The sequence below is a fragment of the Dermacentor silvarum genome, chromosome 9 (assembly GCF_013339745.2).
Source record: "Dermacentor silvarum isolate Dsil-2018 chromosome 9, BIME_Dsil_1.4, whole genome shotgun sequence".
NCBI lineage: Eukaryota > Metazoa > Arthropoda > Arachnida > Ixodida > Ixodidae > Dermacentor > Dermacentor silvarum.
The window spans coordinates 81829010-81851559 of record NC_051162.1 but is presented as its reverse complement, the minus strand read 5'-3'; the positions used below and the strand labels follow the sequence as shown (position 1 = coordinate 81851559).

General features: G+C 45.2%; 1 protein-coding gene across 1 annotated transcript; it reads right to left on the bottom strand.

Moving 5' to 3' along the window:
- Positions 1–5810: 5810 nt before the first annotated feature.
- On the bottom strand, positions 5811–18376 carry LOC125940217 (uncharacterized). Its single transcript, XM_049656049.1, has 3 exons — positions 18269–18376; positions 12448–12710; positions 5811–6075 (listed from the first exon to the last, which is right to left on the bottom strand). The coding sequence occupies exons 1-3, from the start codon at positions 18338–18340 to the stop codon at positions 5820–5822; spliced, it is 591 nt and encodes a 196-aa protein (XP_049512006.1). The 5' UTR covers positions 18341–18376; the 3' UTR covers positions 5811–5819.
- Between the last annotated feature and the right edge of the window lie 4174 nt (positions 18377–22550).

Genomic DNA, 22550 nt, shown 5'->3' with positions numbered 1-22550 from the left:
GTTCGCTTTCCCGTAAACCGGCCGTGGCAGTCGCTTGAATTCTACGGCTGTTAAACTGAAAACAAGAACCCGATGCACATGCGCACCGCACGCACTTTTACTCCCGCCTGCGCACTAACGTCCGGCGATTCGTGAAATGTCTGTCTCGTATGCGACAGGTAAGTTGCAGGTAAGTTCTATAGTGTTGCAGGTAAGTTCTATAATAAATTCCTGCCTTGTAGTTGCGTTGATTATAGTTTGAGGAACGCATGTCCTGATGATTTTGAAACCGCCTGCCATAGACACTTTCTCGCTTTTCTAGAAGTCGCTTGCTGTAGACATGAGCTTTCCCTTGATGTTGGTGCTGCGAAAGAACGCGGCTGAGTATCGCCGTTTGAGCAATCATGTCGTTATAAAACCGGACACGCTGTTTCCTCCCATAACGAGCACCGCGCCATGCTTGCGCGGCGATTTTAAACTTGCCGAAGAATTCGCCCTCTCCTCCCCATAACCATCCCCTCCGAGATTGCATGCCACCTGATCTGGTCCCAACGAATGTCAGAATAGTCGTTTGGTGGCACTTTTCATTTCTGCAAAGAGGTTTTATAACAAACGGGCATCCGGTGTCCCCAAATCTACAGACCTTGCCCCACCGCACGACAGTGAAAACTAGTCATCTGAAAAAGCCTGGCTTGCCACCAATTAGGCAGTCCTCGCTTTACCAGATTCTGCTTTGGGTTCGTTAATCTGTGACATTCAGGTAAGATTTTCAGGAGACCGGATCTGCAAACAGTCATAGGTAAAGGTAAAAGGTCGATTTTTAAGGGAAAGAAATTAGGGAAATATATACGAAAAAGTCACAGGCCTGCGCGGCACACGCAGCACAGTCACAGCGTAAGCTGGTTGAGCGGCGCAAGAGTAGCTCCAATTTCGGCACCACGCACAACAAAGTCTTCGCGGCAAAGTGTCTTCGCCTCGATTTTGACGAGAACGATCTGAACTGTCCGCCCGGCAACGGCGAGCGGCGGTTGTAATGCTCTCTGCACAGCAGTCTGCTGAGCCCGATGATGACTGGTTGTAGCCGCACACGTAGCTCTAAGATTCGCTTCTTCAGCAGCGGTTCGTACCTTCCGAGGAGACGCCATGACGTGTACCGAAGAGGTACCCAGAATACGTGGCGCACATCTAACATCGGGATAGCGTTGATTGCGCGCCTCGTCTGAGTCTCATCGCGTCTGAATCGCATCTCGTCGCACGCGGCGGTTGCAGGCACGTTAACTAGAAGGCGCCACCATACTGGCGGAGGCTCGGGTCGTCTGCCGAAAGATTTCGTAATTTGTGCACTTCATTTGTTCTCATTTGCGAGCCATTCAATTGATTATACGCCACGACAACTGAGCGGCTGTGAATGAGCTCATCGGTGAGAAAAAGAAATAGAAATATGCGGGGAGGGAGGGGGGAGGAGTGGTTCTGCGGCCCTGCGCAGAAAGGTGGGGTTTCCCTGGGCTAGTAAGATTGGGAAGCGTTTACGTAGAGAATAAGTATGTTGCTTAATGTTCACATTGGCTTCCGCATTGATCCGTAAGCTTTTACAGTTACACTTTTCGTGCGTTTAGAAACGCTCGAAAATGTTATACAGGGTGTTTCATTTTAGCCGCACCAGATTTTTAAAAATTGCCTGTGGCAGGTAGCACAAATAAAATCCTTGATCTAAACTACTTGATGAAGCGGCCATTACTTCCACGATAAATCAAAACGCATACTCGAATATTTACCATTATTACGCTTATTAACTTTTTAATTATTTTAGGGCACATCTTTCAATCTACGAATTATAGCCGCTAAGTTATTTTGTGCTTCAATGCATAAAGCAGCGTTTTCCTCAAAAATTTAACTGGAACGCCCGTGCATTTCATCGTACACTTTGCAAATGAATATCTCGAAACTGGTTTAGTCCAGATAATTCGCGCCCAAGGCTTCGGGAGGAGGGTAGAGCGTTGGGGTGTGGCGTTCGAATTCTCGCGGCGCGGGTGGCCGCGCTCGCCCGCTCAGGCCGCTGTATATTAGAATCAATCCGCGGCGGGGATAGGCTCCGCCCTGCGCCGTCTTTTCGCGGATTAGTTCGCGATGATGCGAGCGGGAGCACGAAGGTCAACTTCCTCGCTACTGCCGCGCTCCCTCACCCCGGCGTTTTGACAGCGAGTTTCCGTGTTTATCGATTAAAGTACGCAGATTTCGGGCACCCCGTGAACTTTATCACTCAAACCTGCTGCTATTACTCAAGCATGACGGACAGCGTCACGTGAGGGGAGTTGAGTTAGGGCGAAATAAACGCGCACCAGAGGTGAAGAAGCTGAACCCTTCATGGCCCTGTCAGTCATGCTTGGATCTACGTTGGCCGAGAGCAATATGCTTCAGCCCGACGTAAGATGCTTGCTCCGCAGTAGGCTTGTATCCATCATAGGACGTCTCATGAAGTGGGCCTGTTATGAACACAGCAATTTCATAGTGGTAGCCATTATACAGATACTTCGCCTCAACCGTACATGCAAGTTGGGTAATACGGTCTGTAGAACGACTAAATGTAACAGTCTCAACCAACGAAGGTGCCTTATGGCTTGTTGGCCAGGTACCTTCTGGCACACGGCCACATTCCGCGCCTGCAAAAGGTGCCAACGGCCCGAAGCTAAGCACCTAGGCATTGTGTGATCTCTTGCTCACCTCTCACTCACCTCTTTCTTAGCAGCACGTTGTTGACGTGCTGCACCAGAAGCGGCCACCATAGTTTTTCAAATCTTCGTGGGGGAATGGTCCACTCCTCCCTGCTGCCAGGACGCTGGCTGTGAGGTATTTTGGAAAGTATTGCCTTTTTTAACATGGCAATTGCAGGGCACTCCCACAAGGTGTGTTTATTTTATAGATAGGCCCCACACTGCTTGAATGTCGGGGAGCCTGGGTTCCTGTTAATATAATGCGTTTAGTGTGGTGTGAGTAATGTGTGTGTTTTTGCTTTTCGTATGATTGAGGCGTCCTCTCTGGAATGCGTGTAGGATGGTGTATTGAGAAGAGTTGATGCTTCCCTGCGAGACTTCAAAATATGTAGCCTTTCTTTCCGCTGCATCTTCTGCTCTTTTCTGGGGTTGTGTCTTCGAAAGGCCGAAGGATAGGAGGTCCCGGATTTTCTGCGCGGCAGAGCTGGTGTGCTCTTACATTTGCTCGCAATCCTTGATGGCATCGAAACCATTGCATATGTACGTGTGGAAGGGGGTGAGCATGCATGTACATGTGAAGCTTTGTGCGCGTGTGGAAATGAAGGTCAACATTTTGAATGTCTCTGCAAGCGCCTTGCCTGTCTGCTCGGTTTCTGATCGTGTCAGATATATGTGTCATTTTCGTTACGGCAAGCATTACCGCCAGCAATTCCGCGTCTTGAGGCGTTGAGACTCCCAAGTAATTTTTCACAAGCGTCGAGTCTTGGCCCATGACCGCTGCGTTGCTGAGACATGCATTTTACCTTGGAGTCCCAGAGCTTGCATTACGTGCTTGGTTAAAACGCAGTCAATCGGCAGAGATGTGCAGTCGAGAAACGTATATCAATATACGCAGTGTTGAAACTAGCAAGCGGATGCGCCGTAACCACATTCGCCGTTGCTCGATATCCTGGGGCCTTAGAAGGAATCTTCTAGGGCTACTTTTCTTACTGGTACGTCAATAGTGTCGTCTGCCAATCACTCTAAAGAGTGCGAAAGTCAAAGATTCACCGCACACCGGAGTTGGATACAGAAAACGTCTCAACACACAGTATAAAATATTGTACGGCGATAACAAACGTTTCGAGAGGGCCTTTCCACAACGCCGCTTATATATAGGGCACAACTTGGCACCGAAACAATGCGGCACGCACACGAATCGGAGGATCGGCCAATCGTTATTTCGTATTTGCGGTTCTGTGCGCGATATATGAGAAAGTGCAATTGTTGCAGATGACTCTACCTCGTGAGCTCAAAAAACCACAGTACAAAGCTGAAAAAAAAACCGGCGGATGCCACGCCCTGTGGAAAGAAACGACCATGAGAACACCAAGACGTAGGCGGGTCTTTCATCACCTACATGACACGCATGTCATGATTTCATGTCATGAATCCTCGAGAGTCCTTTCAGTTACACCTAAGAGACCTTAAGGCGAAAGCTTTAGTCATGCTCATCACCATGACTTCGATCATCAACCTTTAGCCTTTTTCTTCACTTAGTGCCCACCTCTGAACCCATTTCAGTGGTTTTGAGTGTTAATCTTTTTTCGCTGTGTCACTGTCATTTCATCTGAGTCATGCTCATGACTATGACTTCTACCATCATCCTTTAGTGTTTCCTTCACTTAGTGCACTTGTCCGAACCCATCCCAGTGGTTTCTGAGTGTCAATCTTTTTTCGCTGAGTCATTGTCATTTTTGCTGAGTCATACTCATACTATCATCCTTTAGTGTTTCCTTCACCTAGTACCCACGTCAGAACCCATTTAAGTGGCTTTTGAGTGTTGATATTTTTTTTTTCGCTGGTCATTGTCACTTTTGCTGAGTCATGCTCATGACTATGACTTCTACCAGCATCCTGTAGTGTTTCCTTCACTTAATAACCACGTTCGAACCCATTTCAGTGGTTTTTGAGAGTTAATCTTTTTCGCTGGGTCATTGCGATGACCTACATGACACGCATGTCGATTATATTTATGTCATGACCTATAACTTATGTTCGCCATATACTCCTGTCATACTATGCCAATTTTGGTACCTACCAAGTTAACGAAACGACCATGAGAGCACCAAGACGTAGGCCTCTGTTTCATGGCCTACATGGCACGCATGTCATCCAGCGGCACTTCAATGTGACGCTGGATTGTTTTTTTTTTCTGCATCGTTATTGGCTGTTAATTTACGGTTAAGAGACAGGAAGAGAGCGGTCTGGATCAGAGAACCAGCTGGGATAACCGATATTCTAGGTGACATTAAGCGGGAAAAATTCAGCTGGGCAGGCCATGTAATGCGTAGGATGAATAACCAGTGGACCATTAGAGTTACAGAGTGGATACCAAGAGAAGGCAAGTGCAGTCGAGGAGGGCAGAAAACTAGGTGGGGTGATGAAGTTAGGAAATCTGCAGGCGCAACTTGGAACCAGCTAGCGCAAGACAGGAGTAATTGGAGATCACAGGCACTGCCTTCGTACGCGCTGCCTTCGTCCTGCAGTGGACATAAATATTGGCTGATGATGATGATGAAATTACAGTTTGTGCATCACTGTACTGAATGCTGTTTTGGAGAAAATGCTCGTTGCTTCTTCCATGTTCAGAACATATTTATCGCTATGTGACACTTATGTAGATATGTCACAATGAACAGACTGTGGACACATGGTATATATAATGTATTAGACAATGAGTACGCGCAAATTCACATTAACAAAATCCAGAATGCAAGAAAACAGTTTCTCTCACACTGCCTATGCACATGTATGTACAAACGAGTACTTGAGTCGCATTCTTCCGTTTAATCAATTTCGGACTCCAACCCTTCATAAGAGTTCTTGAATGTAATTTCAGTTGCACAGTTTTAGTTCTGTTTTTGTCACAGCGTGAGCCAGACAAGCAATTTTTGTGTAGTGCCGAATACCTTGCTTTTCTCTAACACTAGTTGTCATTTAGCACGCAGCTGGTGATAAGCACTCATGCAAAAAGTAGCTAGAAACACAAATATATCAACATATGTTTCCTTGGAGACTGTAGGTAGGAGAACGTAAACATATTTAAGGGTAAACACCGTTATATATTAACACCTTGCACACTCGCTATCACGTTACTGCCAACATGAGGAACGGTCGTTGTCGTCGCCGTCCCTTCAGAATGCCCCACAGCACTTCGCAAAGGAACACGACCGAGGAGGCACCAAGACCTGCCGCCAAAATGATTGATGCAAGTACCGACTCGTTCAACTGTAACGGCTGCCAGTCGCCTCCAGGAGCAACGTTCCTCGTAGTTGTCAAGTTACGTCTCCAGTAGAGAGCTTTGAATTGCTCAATCAGCCCAGTCTCGACGAGCCTGATTGTCCTGCAAAACAAAGAATTCACAAAAAGAATGCTCCTTTTTAGTAGATGTGTCACCAAATGGGTATTGGCAGTACGGACTTAAAAGCGCCATTGTGAACCTCATACAAAAAGGAATAATATAATTACCCTGAATTCAAAAGTGGAAAGTCATGACAGTGAATCGCTTGCAGATTGCTTTCGCGTTACATCCGCGGTGCATTATTTCTACAATGCATGCCTCTCCCAGCAAATAATAATTAACCCTCAATTGCTTCAGCCCAGTCCGTCCTGGGCCTTCAAGTTTTCTAACGCCTATCAGTAACAAAACATTGAATAAATAGAGAACTATCTCAATCATTCAGTCAGAGTAAATAGTTATTGTACTTGGTCAGATAAATATTATATATCTGGGCTGTAGTGGTCTGTAAGGTGAGAAACTCATTTTATCCAGGCATAGCAATCAGGACGTCCTCTTTGCGGGAACAAATAAAGACTTTAGTTGCCATAACCACAACCCTAGTGCTCTATAGACCAACCTGGCCCTGGCGACAATAAAACCCATTAATCAATCAACCTTAATTTTTTTATCCTAGTGAAGCTGCCACTCGCAGGCTTGAAAGACTCTCATTCAAAATCAGCTCGAGGTTACTTAATTGTTTTTATTTGCATACCTACGTTCTCTGTGAGGCATTGTTGTAGGAGGATGTTAGACTGGAAAATATACAGAGCCAAGCAGAGTCACAACTTAGCGAAACGCGCCTGGTAGGCATAGGTAGGCACAAAAATACAGGTACCATGCATGTGATACTGCATTTGAGACAGCTGTGAGACAGTTGCAAGTGATAATGAGCTTTGGGCAAGTGCTGCCAGTGCACAGCCATAAACATTTCGCAAGGTGCGGACACCACAGTATCCGGCAGGCTGTTCCACTCCGTAATTGTCGGCGCAAACATAACACCTGAAATGTAGATGTGCGGCAAGAATACTCTCGCATTTTCTTGATATCGTACTTTCTGTTGGGTAGGTACGGAAGGGGGGGGGGGGGGCTGAAGGTACAATGCCGATCAACAGCCACCTCCCGACAGGAAGTTTGCCTTGATAATGAAAACCGAAACACGTGGCATCGAAGTTTCAGTGTGGGCCATGGCTTAGAGCACTTTAAATTTGTAACATTACTATCATAGTCCTACGAATTAGTCACAGAGCGGTCGGAACGATTTTGTATTGCTTCCAAATAATGCATCAGAAATTTAGTGTTCGAATCCCAAATCATAAAAGCATATTCGACTGCCGAATACAAAACAAAAAATATAGAATTTGTTTAACGAAGTGCAGCATCATTGGTTTTTTAATGACGTTTAGGACACGTCCTGCTTTTAGGGTACGTACTCCGCACGTTTGCTTCATTCAAGGTCTGACGAAAAAAAAATAACTGCAAACTGAACCTGGCCACGTTCAACATGCGCACCTCCTCGAGTGAGGCTACTTTAGCTGGGCTAAGGATAACTGAGGAATTATCAGGCAGTGCCTGGGATAGTATTGGCCTTAGCGCGGTAAGAAGTACAGGTGAGTCTTATATAGTGCCCACAGACGGCCACGTCCTCTGCTAAAGAGGTCTTCCAGATAAGAGAGAATACCGGGTAGGATTTCTAATCCATAAGGACATAGCGCGACACAATGAATAATTCTACAGCATTAATGAGACGGTAGCAGTCGCCGTAATCAAGCTGAATAGGAGGTATAGAATAAAGTAGTACAAGCCTACACCCCAACCTCCAGTCACGATGATGAAGAAATAAAAAGTCACAGGCCTGCGCGGCACACGCAGCACAGTCACAACGTAAGCTGGTGGAGCGGCTCAAGAGTAGCTCAAATTTCGGCGCCACGCACAACTGGGTCTTCGCGCCAAAGTCTCTTCGCCTCGTTTTCACGAGAATGATCTGAACAGTCCGCACGGCGTCGACGGCGAACTGCGGCTAGTACTGCTCTCTGCACAGCAGTCTGCTGAGACCGATGATGCCTGGTTGCAGCCGCGCCCATAGCTCGACGATTCGCCTCTTCAGCAGTGGTTCGTACCTTGCGAGGAGGCGCCATAACGTGTACCGAAGAGGTATGTAGAAGATGTGGCGCACATTCCACATCCCTTGACCCATGGCACGGTACGTTACAGTTGTTGTTTATGATGATGATTGTTTATTCGCATCTTCAAAACGGGCTGGTGACAAATAGTCACCTAGCCTGCTAGAGTTAACCAGGTCCAGTTACATGCAGCATGCAACTGCTATATGCAGTTTACATCTTGGGACACGTGGTGGAATATTACCGAACTGCAAAGCAGATTTTGTATGCATCCAAGCTACGCGGCACGCATGTCACAAGCGCCCCAAATGGCACGATACGATGCTAATGATGATGATTATGATATAATGACATTGCCTTTGAAACGGGATGGTGACAAACAGTCACCTAGCCCGCTTGAATTATTCAGGTATGCCATACATGTTTTTCATTACATCAATGTTTATACATCCCGATAATCTTATTTTTCTTCCTCCAGACTTATCCATCTACCTTGTAACGCTACTTATGCAACTGCTGCATGGCGTGCCACCGGGTGCAATAATTTGCGAGTGCAATGCAAATGGTGCACGTATAGACGCTAGGCGGCGCGCATCTCACATCGCAAGGCAAGTGGCCGGATACGATGCTAATGATGATGATCATGATTATTTATAGACAACTACCCAGCTTGAGTTATTCAGGTACACAATATAAATTTTTTCTAGCATTCATACATACAACTCCTTAAAATTATTTTCGTCCTCAAACCTTCTGGCTTGTACCGCTTGTACCACTTAAGAAAATGTGAGCCAGGGAATCATTACCTGGGAGGGAACCCCGCGGTTCAAGCACACGTGAAAAAATAATGGTGATGCCGTACATTCATTCGATCACGCACCGTGTAAAGAAAATTGGTAAAATATGCGATGTAAAAGTGGTGTTTTCCACACCGGAAAAATTGCTGAGCATGTGTGCGAAGGTAAACCCAGGTGCCACACAGAAACGAGGCTGTGAAACAAAACACAGAAACAGGTTCGTCGACTGTGCTGAGGGAGTAGTATATTCTGTTCCACTTAAGTGCGGCAGAAAGTACATCGGACAGACTGGACGATGCCTAAACGAAAGATTAAAGGAGCATGACTATAATGTTTCGAAAGCCGTCGCCGGACAACTTGGGATGCACTGTAGAGATTGCGGATGTCGGCCATTCTTTGAAAAATGCAAGATTGTGACCAAAGGGCAACTGCTTTTAACACCGCTAGCGCGATCTCTACGTCACGAGACAAAGGGGCACAACGATTGGTGGGACGGGCCGCCGCCGAGTATCGCGACACTTGTGATAGAGGCATCGGTGGTTTCGAGGGGTGCTACGGCACTTTATACATTCATCGATATATATCCGCCGCCTAAAATTGTTACGTATTTCTGCAGCTCGGCCACATGAGCCGCCGGATCGGCCTGACATTGCCACTTGCACTCCGCATCGCGGGCCCGATCTTCTGCCGAGGTGTTGGCGCAACACCGAGATCTCTCCCGCTCCAGCTCTCGGTGGTTCATACCCACATATCCAACGCGGGTATGAACCACACGTTATTTATTTCTTACGTTCCTTTTTTTTTCCTTATTTCTTTCCTTCCTTCCTTCCTTTTTCTTGTTTTCTTTCTTTCTTGTCCCTGGCTTATACCTTCATGTTCCTGGTTCATACCCGCATATCGAATGTGGGAATGCGCCACTCGTGATTTTATTATCGTTAATCGCGATGTAACTGATCAGCGTATGATGTTATTGATGTCATGACCTAGCAGTCATGTTAGTCATGCATTTCTACCCTTCCATGTCAATTTTGGTATATACCAAGTGAACGAGACGCCACAAAATTGTTGCCTACTTCCGGTGTACACGGACGCGATCTCCTGGAACATAACCTATAACAGCTTCGCTGTAAAAGGGGGGCCGCCAAACCTGCAGTATTAGTGAACGGGAGCGTAGACCACGCGAGAAAGCCCAAACAACTGGTAATATCGCTAAGAATGGGATAGACTGATGAGTGAGTTGGTAATGCATCGATAATTAAAGAGCGTTTAAAATGAAACACGGGACAAAAATACGATAAACCGAGGGCAATATTCTCGTCTTACGTCTTTAGCGCTTCTTTATTTATCATACCCTACCAACTCGCCCAGCGAACACATTGCTAAATGGTTAGGGCTAAATGGTTCCTTTAGCAAAACCCTGAGCATGAAATCATAACAACGCTTTTGTCTAATTAACTGACTTTGTTGGCCTCAAATCAAATCTTAAATATGGTAGGAGTTTTAGGAATATAGCACTGCATAATATCGCTGTCTACTTCAAAAAATCACAAGTCTTTCTTTATTTCTGCTATAAACGATTGTTTCTAGATGTGGGAACCCATACATTCTCGAACATTCATCCACTGCACGTTCTTCATAAACGTGTCGTGCGTAACACGGTAAATGCATCCTATCACAGTCACGCCGCCCTTTCTTCAACAACTCAATATTTATTCCCTCCATTAACTGTAACACAATATTCTGATTAGTCACTATCGTTCATATATAAAACAGTTTATTTACTCGCACGTGTTCCTTATTTAAAACATACTAGTTGTTATACAACACGCACTAACTATATTTGGTAGACATCAAAAGATGCACATGTCTATTCAAAGTGTAAATCTCGTAGTAGCACGTGTCAGATTATGAGTGCGTTTCTAGCACATATTTTATTTCTCACAAAAATGTGTATGTATGATTACCTGAATAGTGCTTGTTCTTTTTTTCAGTTATTGCCATGGTATTGTTTGCCTGGTGTTGTCAAGTTGTATTTATCGTAATTTTTATTATTTCTTTATCGCCTTGCTTTATTGCTGCTATCATTTATGCAGCCTGAAATGTCACGCTTTTAAATGACGCGTAAACCTGTAGTCTTGCTACTAGAAACGCTGCGATATTAAATAAACTTGATTGAATTTAAGTGTGAAGAAGGCAAGATTAAGCACTTCGATCACTTGTCCCAGCCTATATCTCATTGTGTCCTGATCGCGAGCATTCGTGTTTACATTAGAGAAATCGTGCACCCATATTTTCCCGTACAGAGGGAGCGTTGGATTGCGCGACGATTCGGTATATTGATGTAATTACTAAACTGAAAGCCTATTAGCGCGACCTACCGTATTTACTCAAATGTAACGCGACCGCGATTGTAACGTGCGGTCAACTTTTCTGTCCGCCAAATAAAAAAAGAATAAAAATAAAACCGCGAATGTGACGCGAAATGAACGGAAAGAGAAATGGTACCTTTATTCAAGGAACCAATTCGGAAACAAATTTTCTTGACGTATCATGGTATCATTGTCGTCTGAGAAGGAGCCGCAGCTTCCCTCGAGCGGTATTCTCGGGCGATCACATTGGGAGACTAAATTTCGGAAACTTTCGCGAGACTCGGCACGAAAAGCTTCCCCGGCAAGTGTTTCTGGCGCTTTGCCAAGTTCGTTTACCAGTGCCAAGAGCGGTGTGGGCCGTATACTTCGATGGGATTTGGTGCCGAAATGAGCCTAGTCTCGCGAAAGCGAGAATATTTCCGGAAGTGATCGCCCGAGTATCAAGTCATGCGTGCCGTAGAGCTCGTTTGTGATTACGTACGTCTTAAAAGACCGCACAACGATTTCATTCGGATCGGAGACAGTACCAGGCCACTGCGAGGCCCTTGCGACATACCCCGTACTTACAAAAGGCCTCCCATTGGGGACACCATCCGAGCTCGAAGCGTCGACTCATTCACGTCGAGCCACGGCTGGAGTTTCCCAGCTCCTCCCTCATCAAAATTACTCGTCTCTCGAAGCAGCCGTCATGCCGAAAGCTCCGCGGCACCATAGCGACGCGAATGAACATAGTCGATTGGCGAAAAGCCGCAGGGTAATTCATCACCGTTACAGTAACACCAAGTCACAAGCACATCGAAAATGGCGCCGATTCCCACAAAAAAGAAGTTTGGCTTTGTCGACTTGTCTATGGATTGAATCGAGATGTGAAAGTACAGGTTGTCAACGTAACGTGAAAAACCGCGGAATTTGCAATATTTGTTTTAAAGTCGTAAATTTTGCCGTTATTCGAATGCAACTTCAGGGTAGTGTTCAAGCAACGGAAATCATAAAAAAACTCGGGTTACAATCGAGTATAACTACGGTAATGCATAATCTCTAAATATTGTTCTACTTATGAATGTTAGTGTGTTACAAATTTATACAAGCCTTACAAGAAAATTTAAGTCTGTCACAGGCACAGGTACTAGTACGTGAGTGGATTCTTACACACTGTTGAGCAGTTCCTTGTAAGGCGAAGCCTTGGGGAGCAATAAGGAGGCTGGGAACATCATGTCATCAGCATACAGGTGGGAGATTTGAACTCGGCCCTCAGAGGAAGCGACGTACTTCTCCAATATGCCAGCGGCGCCAAAGTAGACCGCGTGTCCTTGTCTGGTACGTTCGACGCATGTGGCCATGCTGTTTGCTGTGAACTGTGTCCAGTTTTGAACAGTATTTCTCAACTGACTGAGTGATGGGTGATTCAGACGCTGCAAAGAATTCAAAGAGAGTTTTGTGGGCATATCGCAGGCAACGCTACGCCTATTCACAGAAACATGTAACGCCAAATGACTAGCCACTTAGCGCGTTACATCATTGCTTAAAAGAGTCTACACCCTCTGATCCATATATTTCAGCACAAATGCACATTGTTGATCACTTACGGTGATATTAAAGTTTTGAGGACATCAGAAGTATTTGCGAACTTCGTCGAAGTATATTTTCAAGAAAGAAAGCTAAAATGTTCGTTGGTTAGCTCAGCTTTTTGCAATATTTACAGCACAATGTTTAGGAGTCACACCTTGATTTAAAACTGTGATATAATATTATTCCAGGGAAAACTCGGGGAGTGCAGGAGATGGAAATTCAAGACGATGAGCAACACGAGAACAAGGTGGGAGCAAGAGCCAACTTTTCGACAAGTGGACTTGTCTTCTTCAAGGCCTCCTTGAAGAAGAGACTTGTCTCCTTCGACAAGACAAGTCCACTTGTCGAAACATTGCCTCTTGCTCTCACCTTGTTCTCGTGTTGCTCATGTAATAGTATTGTGGTCTATGTAAGCTATGGAATTCAATTGGACTGCGATGTTGAGCAATGGTGTTCAGGTTTATTTTAATGGTTCCGCAAGGAGGCTACGTGTGAAAAAGCTGCATCTACTTCTTTTTCAGGTAGAGTTACAGCTTGTGTTTATGCAAGCAATTTTACTCGAGAAAAAGGGTGTGCTTCTGACATGAATATTGCAGAAAGCAAAGTGCTTACTGAGGTCACTAAGTTGTTTATGGTTCATGACGTTGAAGAATTTGGTTACATGAATGGGTTTTCTTGTTGTACATTTTGCTCTTAAAGGCAAATTCCTCTCCTGCCAAAGGAATTATAGGCGCAATGATTGTAATTGCATTATGCTAAGCAGTCGATAGCTCGGTATGCTGGTATCCTTGTAACTTCGCGGCTAGTTTCACTATTACGCTCGAAGCCTTGGAAACAAAAATAAGAACGAAAATGCGCAAGTCTCACGTACAGTCGGAATCAGTCTTTTGCTAAGCACTTTGTAAGTAGCTGGTTTTTTAGCAATGTTCGCAGTTGCCGCGAGGGTTACCAGGTAGACAAATATGTCTGTAAATTGAGTAGGTGAGTAGTATACGAGCTCACCTGTGTGGAACCACAGCAGCAAGGCGACGGTCACACTGTCGTTGATAGTATGGTGACGACGGCATCATTTCTGCTGCGGCCATTGATGCGAATTTATACGTAACCACGGTTGGGTTCGGCATAAGTATTTCTCGAGCTTAAGTGAGAGAGGCGCATATTGCGACCTGATCTGCGACTAAGTTTTATACAGTTTTACGTACCACGTCTTTGTCATGTCTTTTATTTTAAAACAACGAGGGCATTTCCACTCCGGCGAAGAGATGGTAGCCTGGGCCTATCATGAGAAGCCTGGGCCTATCATGAATACGATAACACGTCGCACCTTTTCTACGCAGCTTTGGTTGCGGCTTCAAAAAAAAATACTGACAAAGGTTAGTCGATACCGAACACTGTGCTGTCTTATACACCATCTAAAAACGCAAGCCGTTACACGGGAATAATACGAGAAAGTGGTAAAGTAGGCTAGCGCCAAATGTTTTCAAAATCTGAATGCCTTTGGAAGGAGAGAGGTATCCATGCGATCGAGGCCCAGTGGTTAGGGCACCGGGCTGCAGTGCTCGAAGACGGAGTTTCGACTGTGCCACCGGTAACACGTAATGTCTTTAAAAAAAGAGGCGAGCCAGGAAACTAGCTTCCTATCGTAAAGTGCCTAGAATGAGATGAATAACGCTGAGCCTGACAAACTTCCGAATTTCTCTAACCGAATCCGAAATCCTCTAACGTCTCCTGTTTTATCTATTAGTATAATGTTAGCATTCTTTCACTTCTCTGGTACACTTGAAGTCGCGAGGCATTGCGTCTAAAGGGTCGCAAGGTTTTCAAGCACGATGTCTGCTCCATCTTTGATTAAATCGACTGTTATTCCATCTTCTCCGGCCGCTTTCTCTCTGGTCATGTCTTGCAAGGCCCTGCTAGTTTCATCGCGAGATAGGAGCCTCTGTATCCTTTTCATCACTACTTCGACTGAAGGTAGCGTAGCATCCGTGGGAACTGTACAGGTAAGTACAGAATTCTTCCGCTGCTTTTACTATATCTTCAAAATTGCTTATGATATTACCCTGCTTATATTTCAGTGCATGCATCTTGCCTTGTCCTTTTCTATTGTTTTTTCTCACAGATTTAATGCTGAGTCCATAATTTACGGCTTCCTCAATCTTTCCCAAGTTATAATTTCGAATATTCCTTGCTTTCTTCTTGTTGCTGAGTTTTGACAGCTGCACGAATTCTACCTGAGCACTTGAGTTTGACATATTCATCCTTTGTCATTTCTTTATTAGGCCATTCGTTAGTTGGGAGAGCCTACCTACTTGTTGCCTTGGTGCCCTACCTCCCATTTCAATTGCTGCTTCTGAAATTCGCCTAGTTACGGTTTCATACATTACCTCAATGTTATCTTCATCTTTCTGTTGTAAAGCTCCACGTTTATTTGTCAGTGCCAGGCTGAATTGGCCTGCTTTTACCCTTACTGAGTCTAGGTTGGCCTGTTTCTTCTTGACAAATTTTACCCTTTCTCTCTTCAAGTTAACCTATGGTCACTGCACTTTACCCTACCTGACACTTCTACACCCTGCACTACGCTGTGATCGGCAGAGAGTACAACATCTATTTCATTTCTCGTCCTTTTCCAGGTTCATTTCCTGTTGCTACGCTTCCTGAAAAATGTATTTATTATTTGGAACCTATTTCTTTCTCAGAATTCTACCAACATCTCTCCTCTAGTGTCCCTAGAATCGATGCAGCAGTTGCCCATTGCTTGCTCACCAACCTGCTTTTCCCCCAATTTTGAATTGAAGTAGCCCATGACTACGGTTTGCACTTCTCTCATCGCTAATTCAACATCTTCATAAAACCCTTCTATTTTTTCATCATCGTGACTGGAGGTTGGGGTGTAGGCTTTTACTACCTTTATTCTATACGTCCAATTCAGCTTTATTACGACGACTGCTCCCCTCTCATTAATGCTGTCGAGTTCGTCAGTGTTGCCCGCTATGTCCTTATGGATCAAAAATTCTACCCCATATTATCTCTTACCTGGACGACCTCTGTAGCAGAGGACATGGCCGTTAGTCAGCACTGTATAAGCTTCACCACATCTTCTGACCTCTCTTGGCCAATTTAATCCCAGGCACTGACTGATAATTCCTCAACCAGCCCTGCTAAGCTAGCCTCACTCGAGAGTGTTCGCGTGTTGAACGTTTCCAGCTTCAGTTTCCAGTGGCGGCCTGTCCGGATCTAGAGACTCTGAGCACCCTCTGCCGCCTCGCAGGTCTGACCGCTGCCTTGGTCAGGTGCTCCGAAGCCGCTGTGGACTGAGGGCAATGGGTTAATTTCAAGGGTCATGAGGGAGGTTGTGGCCGAATACTGCAACAGGGAGGAAAATTCCTGTTCTGGTGAGGGAGTGCCTTTGTTGAAGCTTAGTGGGCCTTTTTACTTTGGTTGCACCTGGATATATAGCCCCAATCGTCAATTTTTGGCGATGTCAGGCGCCACTCTAAGCCTGAAAATATACTGGACTGGTGGAGGATTCCAACCTACGACCTTCGAATTAGAAGTCCGGTGTTCTACCTCTGCTCTACCCCACCACTTTTCCATCAAAATTTCCGAAATTAGGTCAGATAAAATCAAGAACCACATGCTTCAACACGAGTGGTTTCTTACCATCACCACACTCACCGCCACATTTCACTGCAGGTGAAGAACAGTTGCGTATGAGGTTGACTGTTGACCCTCACCAAATGGTTGAGCGGTCCACAGTGAAGGTGGCCATCCGCAACCAAAATATTTTGTTTTGTGCATGGTTGAAAGCAGGCCTTAGAAGTATGTACTCAAGTGCCAACTGAGCAAGCAACTCCCATCCTCATAGCATGTTTCCATTCAGCCTCCCCAAAAACGCTTTTATCTGGTTACATTACAGGTAACATGAAATTCCCTATTTATTTGCAGTATGTGCAAGTACGCAAGACAGAATAAACAATGAACACCATATCCAGCAATTATTGCCTCAAGACTGTGTGACTGCCAGGTGAATGAGGACAAGAATTTCGGACCTCCATTTTTTGCAACGCCATTCTCAAGACTTTTCTTTGCTTTTCACTTTCTACTAGCCAAGCTCCGATCAACGAATGCACTGCTGCGATAAGTCAGGCAAAAAAAAACAATATCTCTGCTACCACATTTCATTGCCCCCTTTCCTGAAAAAAAAAAGCTGTGCGTCAATTTTACTTTCCTAGATCGCAAAATGGGCACCGCAAAAGCATGACACTGAGTTCGTCTTTGACACAGCGCCAAACACTATTACGGAATGAGCAAATGCGGTGGGCTATGACGGCAATATTTCAGAAGAGCATTAACCAACTGCACAATTCAGAATTTTAGCAACACCGCCGCTGTAGGTTGCCTCGATGCTTGCCTCTGAGTTCCAGCATACGTTAAACGCACAGCTACCCTTTGCCTCCATTAAAACAGAACATGCGGAACAAAATGCGTGGCTTCCTACGTATATAAGTTTATGAAAAACGTGTCAGAGCTTTAGGGTGCTTTTTGTTTGTTAAAAAGCTTAACTTTTCAGGCACAACTCATCATTTCGACCAGAACTTTATTATTGTGCATTACTGCATGATCAAGATTAGTAAAACCGATCCGGTGCAGCAGAAAGAGTACAAAATTACTTAGTTCGTCTCATTTTATCAAACTACAGCCACACAGCTCACATAAAGACAATGAAATTAAATAATAGCCTTCCATAATAATCGTGTCCTCGCAAAATTCACCGTTTATGCCTTTTGATAAGCTGTACCGTAATCCTCACATATATGACAAAACCTATCTTTCCTCGCCAGTGAATTCCGCTTTGGCTCGACCACCCTTACAAAGTCGAAGTTCTGTTGCACTATATTTCTCATTTCTTGCAGCAGAAATATAGTGCTTTCTGTCATCAGAGAACAGCTAAAATACAGGCTTATCTTCTCTACGAAATGACATCTATCCGAAGCTGCAAACAATTTCTAAGCGCTTCTATAACAATATGTTATAGCTGCGTAATTCTTGTCCCCGCATTTGCAGCTTGTACTGTATTACATAATGTCGTAGGAACGATTATTATGCACGCTTATTTGGTCAAACTTCTGTCTGAATGCAAAACTTGTGAATTGTGTTCGTCTATTAGCTAAAATTCTATGGAGAAGAACAGTTATGTTTAGCACCTTTCCCTTAATGACCACACCTCTCTGTAATCTCTAGTTGTCTGGAGGGTAATGCCGTTAAATAAATAAATAAATAAATAAATAAATAAATAAATAAACAAATAAATGAATGAATAAATAAATAAATAAGTAAATAAATAAATAAATAAACGAAAGGGAAAATATTTATAAGTATAGCAATCTGAACGTATACTAACCGTCATCAATACATGCTCGAACAAATTTTTCACAATGCAGGGCTGCAGGCGATCATTCCGAAGAAACGACATGAGTTTCTCTTTCGTGTCCGGTGCTTCTTCCAGTATGGGCTTGTTAAGGAAACTAATGTACCCTCCCGTGAAGCAGTGCGAGATCATGAAGACGAGCAAATAACGCATAAGCAGCAACGCACGCACGCTCAGCGTCTTAGTGTGGCCTGCTGGTGGGGCTGCAAATGCAAAATAACAATAGACATACACAAGTACTGAGAAGAGTAGCAAGACACAATAGGGAAAATTGCAACTTAGCTAAAAAAATGACATTGTTCATCCCCCCTGTATTGTTTCGTAGAAATCGGTAATAGCCACGAAAGCAGAGTTGATCTTCTACAAAGACTTCAATTTGGTGAGAGGAGCTTGCACCCTTTCATGAAACTGTCCCGCTTGTGTTTGCCTTTTTCGATATGCGTACAAGTATCAACACATGCGCTGCTGCACACACAACAATGGCCACGGAACTAGCCCTCGATTTCAGAATGCTCGAGCAATTTACCTGCGGCCGCAACTTGTGGCAGCAGTTTTTGTAGCAGATTGCATAGAGACTGTTCTGACATCGATGACTTCTGCAAACGTACGATCTCTTTCCGGTCACGTCAATATTTAATGTCCTTTCGTATTCTTTCAATGAGAACTTGAATATGAACTTCAACGATGACCGACAGACGACGATGTCGTCATGCGGTCGTCGTTATACCAAGGTAGATAGATATACCTGGTAGCGAAGCTTCCATAGAAGCCCATGCGTTCGAAACATGGCGGTTCATCGGCGGTCCATGGGGCTTAGCGCCATCTGTGTGAGGAGGGAACACTTCCGGCGGAAGAAAAATAATGTGACGTCTTATCCGTTAAAAACAGAAGTGACGTCATATCGTTCTCAAAGGCGCGAAATTTGTTTTCGGAGGCCTGCCACTGCAGCTGTATATTCAAATGCCCCGCCATACGACTTGATGGGCGTTGCGAGCTTTCAGCGCGTAAAGCGATGCAGGAAAAGGTCAGCCGTACGGGTGTCGAAATCGCATCCCTGCACAGAACACACTTTCTTTGGAGGCCGACGAACGCTTTGGACGTAGAGTGCTCGTCCTTTCGTTGGACGCCAAGCCCGTCGGCCAGCGCTGTCACACGAAACCAACTAAATTAAACAATTATCTGGAGATCGCAACTTACTGCTTTTAACGTAATAGGTTAAGTAACAAGGAGACTACCCGCGTCACCAAATTCAGACAAACGTCGGCAAGCAAAACAACACAACATGTGAGGGAGGCGCATTATAACAGCTAGGTTAACTTTGCGAGCGCGCCTTTCTGCACACTTCAAAAGCTGCATTGCATTGCAAGTGACAGCGGTATCGGTGGGCGCTCTTACGGTGGGCACTGAAAAAAGGCATTTATTGATAATGATCAAGTAAAATAGAGTTGTTCTTTTCTCGCCATGCGTATATAAAATTGATTACGAATTGTATTTTTGTTGAATGAATCTAACTGTGTCTCTCTTTATTTATAAAACGCTTTTTTCTTTCCCAATGTTTGTTCCCTCCAAACATAGTAGCGCCTCAATCGCTGCTCCCATAACCACCCTTGCTGATGTCGGTGACAATTCGTTCTGAACCGCTTTTCGCCCGAAGCTTAGCGACCTATGTGAATCGACCTTGGGTATACCGCCGGCATCATTTCAAAACAGTCACCTCGTTGTGGTTAAGCCGTCATCATCATACCACCTTTCTCCCTTTCCGCCCATACAATTCCATCTAAGCCACTCCATCGTCGTGAATGTAGCAGTTATCGTCTTGCTGCCCTTCTCAAGGGCAACCTTGGCAAGCTAGTGTCATAGCAAAGCGGAACAATAAGAGAGTATGTCGCATATAGCTGAAAAAGAACCGATGTCTCTGAATAACCACTACAGATGTTGAATACACGGTACTTGATGAATATGGTGCGTCGCTACTTTGCTCGACTAATCATCGCATTACCATCGACACTCATTGTGAGATAAGTTCTCTCGTATTCGTTTTGATCCTGCCTTTTGAACTGGAGCTACATGAAATACCTTCCAAACATCTGGTAGGAGACTACACGTTAACATTTTTAAAATAATACAAAAATATCAATGCAGACAATGGAGCTTCAGTATACGGGAGGAGATCCCACCGGGACCTATAAACTAAGTTTCATGATTATTTTAGTAAGGTTTCAATGCCCATACACTAGTGCTGCCCGTTTCATTAGAAGAAACACAGTATGTAGTTGTACTCTTCTTATCGTTAGAAAGAAGATCACAAAAGAGCTTGGGAATAGTTAATAAAGCACCTTCCTCTTTGATAATTTTATGAACGACGTAGAGAATACAGTCCTGTTTCTTTAGACCGGTAGCGTCAGAGCATATCCCTTTAGTGACTTCTAACGAAGTGGCAGATTCACCCGAAACGCGAAGCATGAATTGCGATAACAAATTAGTAGAGAACTATACGGAGTAAGGATAGTAGTTTTATCGTCTCTATGAACTTGCACACATTCACTTACAAACTGAATTAAAAAGCATGGTGTCAGCGCGCACAAGCAAACATGCTATAGGTCAACTTTGATGAGCGCTGATAACCGCTGTCAAAACGCTGGCGTGAGCAAGAGCGGTATCAGCGAGCGAAGGTTCGTGTCGCCTATCGCTTCAAAAAAACTTAGCGACAAAAGAACAGGGCAGTCAAAGGTAGGAGCCATGTGCAGATCGGTTTAAAGGCACGGTGCGCGTGACCTCCCGCAGCCGCGCTATGTACAAGTACGCAGTTGCTGGCAGAGTAAAAGCCACACCCCCTCCCTCTCGCGCTGCCTTCCTGCGTTACTCCTTGCACGTGCGAGATTAAGTCGCAAATTCCTCTTGCGCCCGGTCGCAAGATACGTAGTCAGTGCCGCAGCACAACGTCGCCCCCCCCCCCTCCCTCCCTCCTATCCCCCCATGGCGTTTCCTGCGATGGAAGACGTCGCGTTTGCTCTCCGCTATGCGTTCCGTCTCCGTGAAAGCGTGCATCCCTCGCACGCTTTCAATCACACATACAGCATTCGGCGCGCGGTGACGATTTTATCGCACTTGAACTTTCTATGGAACCTCACAGCGACGGCGATGGCAGAAATTCGCTGGAGTGTGCATATAATTGCTATCGCAATAAAAGGATTGGAATTCGTTTTCGCTATATCATTTGTTGAAATAATATTGTGACGGGGCGTCAAATAGACAAAAACAGAAGCACGTTATATAAACAGACTATTTACAGAGATGTTCAAGATGGCTTAACACGCGCAACGTTCCGGCGATCGTCGTCGTCTTCATTATTCTAAGGAGGTGGCTCGTAACAATATACTGCAAATGATAGCTCACTCAGTCATAGTAGGCATCATGCATCAAACACAAACCAGTGCTCATCAGAAGTTATAAGGCCTGCATTTGTTGCAGTTTGCATCACAAATTTCACATTGGCTCGGTTATAACCCGACTGCGTTAGACGGGTCCAGAACTAGCGTAAAGAGACTCGGGCAGCAAAAGAAAGAGATATCCAATCCCTTTGACCACTATGGAACGTGTACGTCTTCATAGGGAGCTCGAGGATAGGATACTGAGGCAAGCCGAGGAACCCCAGCAATCTACGAGTCATGCGCTGCTTAGAAATAGTAAACGTGCGCTGAAAAAAAAAAGTCACAGGCCCGCGCGGCAGACGCCGCACAGTCACAGCGTCAGCTGGTGGAGTGGCTCAAGAGTCTCTTCGCCTCGTTTTGACGCGAACGATCTGAACTGTCCGCCCGGCGTCGACGGCGAGCTGCAGCTTCTAATGCTCTCTGCACTGCAATCGGCTGAGCCCGATGATGCCTGGTTGCAGCCGCGCACGTAGCTCTACTATTCGCTTCTTCAGCAGCGGTTCGTACCTTGCGAAGAGACGCCATAACGTGTACCGAAGAGATATCCAGAATACGTGGCATACATCTCACATCGCGATCGCGCTGATTGCGTGCCTCATCTGAATCGCATCTGGCCGTCTGCGCCTGCGCACGCTGCGTTTGCAGGCACATTAACTAGATGGCGCCACCATACTGGCGGAGGCTGGGGATCGCATTGATTGCGCGCCTCGTCTCAATCACGTCTCGGCGCCTGCGCACGCTGCGTTTGCAGGCGCCTTAACTAGATGGCACCACCATACTGGTGGAGCCTTGGGTCGTCTGCGCCTGCCTGGGGCGGGTTTATA

Bases quoted from the DNA above. Each gene is read 5' to 3' on its own strand.
- LOC125940217 (XM_049656049.1), bottom strand. From the start codon at position 18,340: ATGTCGTTTCTTCGGAATGATCGCCTGCAGCCCTGCATTGTGAAAAAT. The intron at 12,711-18,268 runs GTTAGTATACGT...AATTCTTTGCAG, and splicing joins TCGAGCATGTATTGATGACG to CGTCTGAATCACCCATCACT. The intron at 6,076-12,447 runs GTAAGAATCCAC...TTTGTTTTGCAG, and splicing joins AAGGAACTGCTCAACAGTGT to GACAATCAGGCTCGTCGAGA.